Below are 6,010 nucleotides of genomic sequence, written 5' to 3' on the forward strand. Positions count from 1 at the left end.
TTACAGGGGCTGAGTCACTGGCTTACTGGTGCTCTTTCATGCCGTCCTAGGAGGGGTGCGTCACTTGAGTGGGTTTAGTCACTGACGTGATCTTCCTGTCTGGGTTGACGCCACCCCTTGGGTTGTGCCGTGGCGGAGATCTTTGTTGGCTATACTCGGCCTTGTCTCAGGATGGTAAGTTGGTAGTTGAAGATATCCCTCTAGTGGTGTGGGGGCTGTGCTTTGGCAAAGTGGGTGGGGTTATATCGTTCCTGTTTGGCCCTATCCGGAGGTATCATCGGATGGGGCCACAGTGTCTCCTGACCCCTCTTGTCTCAGCCTCCAGTATTTATGCTGCAGTAGTTTGTGTCGGGGGGCTACGGTCAGTTTGTTATATCTGGAGTACTTCTCCTGTCTTATCCGGTGTCCTGTGTGAATTTAAGTATGCTCTCTTTAATTCTTTCTCTCTCTCGGAGGACCTGAGCCCTAGGACCATTCCTCAGGACTACCTCGCATGATGACTCCTTGCTGTCCCCAGTCCACCTGGCCATGCGGCTGCTCCAGTTTCAACTGTTCTGCCTGCAGCTATGGAACCCTGACCTGTTCACCGGACGTGCTACCTGTCCCAGACCTGCTGTTTTTAACTCTCTAGAGACAGCAGGAGCGGTAGAGATACTCTTAATGATCGGCTATGAAAAGCCAACTGACATTTACTCCTGAGGTGCTGTGATTATTATTATTTGACCATGCTGGTCATTTATGAACATTTGAACATCTTGGTCATGTTCTGTTATAATCTCTACCCGGCACAGCCAGAAGAGGACTGGCCACCTCTCATAGCCTGGTTCCTCTCTAGGTTTCTTCCTAGGTTTTGGCCTTTCTAGGGAGTTTTTCCTAGCCACCGTGCTTCTGCACCTGCATTGCTTGCTGTTTGGGGTTTCAGGCTGGGTGCCTGTACAGCACTTGGAGATATCCGCTGATGTAAGAAGGGCTATATAAATACATTTGATTTATTTTCAAAGTGCTAAATTAATGAAAATATATTTTATATTTTTCAAATAGTCACCCTTTTCCTTGATGACAGCTTTGCGCACTCTTGGCAATTAAGCGTTTTACTTTAACCTGTTGCGACGAGCCATCCCGGATCCAGGATCGTGAATACAGCCTCAAGCTCATTACCATAACGCAACGTTAACCATTCATGAAAATCGCAAATGAAATGAAATCAATATGCTAGCTCTCAAGCTTAGATTTTTGTTAACAACACTGTCATCTCAGATTTTCAAAATATGCTTCTCAACCATTGCAAAACAAGCATTTGTGTAACACTATTGATAGCCTAGCATAGTATTATGCCTGACATTCAGCAAGCAACATTTTCACAAAAACCAGAAAAACATTCAAATAAAATCATTTGCCTTTGAAGAACTTCAGATGTTTTCAATGAGACTCTCAGTTAGATAGCAAATGTTCAGTTTTTACAAAAATATTATTTGTGTTGACAAATCGCTACGTTTTCATCACGAGTAAGAACAAAACAACAACAAAAAATATATATATATATTAAGTCATTAAAACGCGAACCTTTTTCCAAATTAACTCCATAATATCGACAGAAACATGGCAAACGATGTTCAGAATCAATCCTCAAGGTGTTTTTCACATATCTATCGATGATAAATCCTTCGTGGCAGGTGACTTTCTCTTCTGAAGAAATGGAACGCACATGGACCTAGAGATTACGCAATAATTTCGACACAGGACACCGGGCGGACACCTGGCAAATGTAGTCTCTTATGGCCAATCTTCCAATGATATGCCTACAAATACGTCACAATGCTGAAGACATCTTGCACGAACGGCAGAGAGCATAAGCTCGTTCACGGCACATTCACAGCCATATAAGGAGACGATAGTAAAACAGAGCTTCAAAAATTCAGCTCATTTCCTGTTTGATGTTTCATCTTGGTTTCGCCTGTAGCATCAGTTCTGGGGCACTCACAGATAATATCTTTGCAGTTTTGAAAACGTCAGAGTGTGTTCTTTCCAAATCTGCCAATTATATGCATAGTCGAGCATCTTTTCGTGACAAAATATTGCGCTTAAAACGGGCACGTTTTTTTATCCAATAATGACATAGCGCCCCCATAGGTTGAAGAGGTTAAGGTCGTCACGTGTTTTATTCGGCGCATGTGACAAATAAAATGTGATTTGATACTGCATTATCATGGACCTGAACCAACCACTCTGGATCCTGAAGTGCATCTTGTCTCCACAGCTGGTTCTACACTCCTCCTCCTCCTGACTTAAGGGGTAGTGTTCAGATCTGTTATACCTACACACACATACAGAGACACACACACAGCTGTCAACGTGACATGTGACATGGCCAGATCCCCACAGAACTGCAGGGCAGTGTGACCCTGACTGAAGCCCGTTCTGAAGAGGGTGGGCTGCCTGGCTCCCCGCCAGTCGTTCAAGCTGTGGAAAGGTTCTTCAGCCTCGTCACATATAGCCAATGTTACATTCGTTCCTGCCATTCTCTGCTTCTCTCTGCTTCCTCGCCATCTGTGTCCTTAATGAAGCTTTTGTGAAGCTGTCATTCACCCAGTAATGAGTACGCCTCACAGGCTGATCGCTTGTGATTTGCTAGCCAGCGGGGAATGCCGGAGGGTGAGGGGAAGTAACTTTTCAAACTGCCGTGTGGACTCATTTTTCAGTGCAGCATGGCCACTCTTGAGTTTGTATCTGAGCGGCGCAGTGGTCTAAGGCACAGCATCTCATGCAGTGCTAGCTGTGCCACTAGTGATTCTGGGTGCAGTCTCTGTCACAGCCGGCCGTGACCGGGAGACCCATGGGGCGGTGTACAATTGGCCCAGCGTTGTCCGGGTTAGGGGAGGGTTTGGCCAGCAGGGATGTCCTTGTCCCAATACGCACGTGCGACTCCTGTGGCTGGCTGGGTGTAGTGCGTTCTGACACGGTAGCCAGCTGTTAGCTACTTTTCGTCACTCTAAAGCCCAACAAAACTCAATGAACATCAGTGCTGACTCGGTCTCCAGGTATACAGTGTTTCCTCTAACATGTTGGTGCGGCTGGCTCCCAGGTTAACTGGGCATTGTGTCAAGAAGCAGTGCGGCTTGGTTGGGTTGTGTTTTGACAGGACTGTAACTACCAATTGGATAACACACAATTAGGGAGAACACAGGGTAAAAAAAATTATCAAAAGAACAAACAAAAAAGTGTGTATCTGGTGACAAGCTGATTTGAAGACTGTGAGAGATATATCTATGTGGGTCTATATTGTTTATTTTAAAGAGAGTGAGTGTAGTTATGTGAATAAGCAATGCAGTGAGTAGTGAGTATTGGTGATTCCCAGAGTGTTTGTTACCACGGTGAGGCCTCGGCTTTGGGAACAAAAGGGGGAGGTCCCATCTCTGGTAATGAAGTCAAGGCAACGAGCGTACTGCTGAGTCTTTGGATAGCGATGGGGGGTTGGGGTTGGATAGAGAGGGGTTGGGGCCTGGACAGGGAGGGGTTGGGGCTGGACAGGAGGGGATGGGGCTGGATAGGGAGGGGTTGGGGTTGGATAGGGAGGGGTTGGACAGGGAGGGGTTGGGGATGGACAGGGAGGGGATGGGGCTGGATAGGGAGGGGTTGGGGTTGGATAGGGAGGGGTTGCGGCTGGACAGGGAGGGGATGGGGCTGGATAGGGAGGGATTGGGGTTGGATAGGGAGGGGTTGGGGCTGGACAGGGAGTGGATGGGGCTGGATAGGGAGGGGTTGGGGGTTGGATAGGGAGGGGTTGGGGATGGACAGGGAGGGGATAGGGCTGGATAGGGAGGGGGTGGGGCTGGACAGGGAGGGGATGAGGCTGGATAGGGAGGGGTTGGGGTTGGATAGAGAGGGGTTGGGGCTGGACAGGGAGGATGGGGCTGGATAGGGAGGGGTTGGGCATTAATGGAGAGGGGTTGGATATGGAGGGTTGGGGCTGGATAGGGAGGGGTTGGGGCTGGATAGGGAGCGGTTGGGGTTGGATAGAGAGGGGTGGGGCTGGACAGGGAGGGGATGGGGCTGGATAGGGAGGGGTTGGGCATTAATTGAGAGGGGTTGGATATGGAGGGGTTGGGGCAGGATAGGGAGGGTTGGGGCTGGATAGGGAGGGGTTGGGGTTGGATAGAGAGGGGTTGGGGCTGGATATGGAGGGGTTGGGGCTGGATAGGGAGGAGCTGGGCATTAATGGAGAGGGGTTGGATATGGAGATGTTGGGGCTGGATAGGGAGGGGTTGGGGCTGGATACGGAGGGGTTGGGGGTGGACAGGGGAGGGGTTGGGCATTAATGGAGAGGGGTTGGATAGGGAGGGGTTGGGGCTGGATCTACGGAGGGGTTGGGGATGGACAGGGAGAGGTTGGGCATTAATGGAGAGGGGTTGGACATGGAGGGGTTGGGGCTGGATAGGGAGGGGTTGGGGCAGGATAGGGAGGGGTTGGGGATGGATGGGGAGGTGTTGGGTATTAATGGAGAGGGGTTGGATATGGAGGGGTTGGGGTTGGGGCTGGATAGGGAGGGTGAGGGGGCTTGATAGAGTGGTTTTGGGTTCTGGATAGAGGGGTTGGGGGCTGGATAGATCGGAGTTGGCGCTGGATAGAGAGAGGTTGGGGCTGGATAAGGAGGAGTTGGGGCTGGATAGAGAGGGGGTTGGACAGGATTGGGGCTGGAAAGAGAAGGATTGGGGCTGGAAGGAGAAGGATTGGGGCTGGAAAGAGAAGGATTGGGGCTGGAAAGAGTGGGTTTTGGGATGGATAGGGAGGAGCTGGTGCTGGATAGAGAAGGGGGCCTGGATAGGGAGGGGTTGGGGCTGGATAAGGAGGTGTTGGGGCTGGATAAAGAGGTGTTGGGGCTGGATAGGGAGTGGGTGGGGCTGAATAGAGAGGTGTTGGGGCTGGATAGGTAGGTGTTGGGGCTGGATAGAGAGCGGTTGGGGCTGGATAGGTAAGGGGGGCTGGATAGGGTGGTGTTGGGGCTGGATAGGGAGTGTGTGGGGCTGAATAGAGGTGTGTTGGTGCTGGATAGGGAAGGGGTGCTGGATAGGGTGGTGTTGGGGCTGGATAGGGAAGGGAGAAAGGATACGAGGGGTTGGGGATGGATAGGGAAGGGGGCTGGATAGGGAGGGGTGCTGGATAGGGAGATGTAGGGGCTGGAAAGGAGGGGTTGGGGCTGAATAGAGAGGTGTTGGGGCTGGATAGGGAAGGGGGGCTGGATAGGGTGGTGTTGGGGCTGGATAGAGAGGTGTTGGGGCTGAATAGAGAGGTGTTGGGGCTGTATAAGGAAGGGGGCTGGATAGGGTGGTGTTGGGGCTGGATAGAGAGGTGTTGGGGCTGAATATAGAGGTGTTGGGGCTGGATAGGGAAGGGGGGCTGGATAGGGTGGTGTTGGGGCTGGATAGAGAAGTGTTGGGGCTGAATAGAGAGGTGTTGGGGCTGGATAGGGAGGTGTTGGGGCTGGATAGGGAGGTGTTGGGGCTGGATAGGGAGGTGTTGGGGCTGGATAGGGAGTGGGTGGGGCTGAATAGAGAGGTGTTGGGGCTGGATATAGAGGTGTTGGGGCTGGATAGGGAGGTGTTGGGGCTGATAGAGAGGTGTAGTGGCTGGATAGAGAGGTGTTGGGGCTGAATAGAGAGGTGTTGGGGCTGAATAGAGAGGTGTTGGGGGTGGATAGGGAAGAGGGGCTGAATAGGGAAGAGGGGCTGGAAAGGCAAAGGTGAGGGATCATGTACACAGATGCTCTGTTTACACAGACAGTGATATGTCCAATCTTTTATTTTACTGATCAGATCAGTTATTTTGAACAATTATTGTGCCAAAGACCATAATTGTGCGGCCTGTGGAAACGCAGCTTTGAGCGGGAAGCTTGGTGATGCTATTGTTCCATTGCATTTCCATGTATTTGAATCATTACGTGTCGTTACAACGTGTCGTTTTTAACTGTTAACCTTACGTCATCATCATGTGGGACGGTAGGTAGCCTAGTGAT

The 6,010-nt window shown here is 50.8% G+C and overlaps 1 protein-coding gene across 1 annotated transcript; it reads right to left on the bottom strand.

Moving 5' to 3' along the window:
* Positions 1-3,425: 3,425 nt before the first annotated feature.
* Positions 3,426-5,723, bottom strand: LOC135567061 (uncharacterized; the record flags this gene model as incomplete). The annotated part of the gene is made up of 1 exon (XM_065014568.1): positions 3,426-5,723. A coding segment is annotated over one exon (2,298 nt), but the record flags the coding sequence as incomplete, so codon positions are not given.
* Between the last annotated feature and the right edge of the window lie 287 nt (positions 5,724-6,010).

Source organism: Oncorhynchus nerka, unplaced genomic scaffold, assembly GCF_034236695.1.
Source record: "Oncorhynchus nerka isolate Pitt River unplaced genomic scaffold, Oner_Uvic_2.0 unplaced_scaffold_2640, whole genome shotgun sequence".
Lineage (NCBI taxonomy): Eukaryota > Metazoa > Chordata > Actinopteri > Salmoniformes > Salmonidae > Oncorhynchus > Oncorhynchus nerka.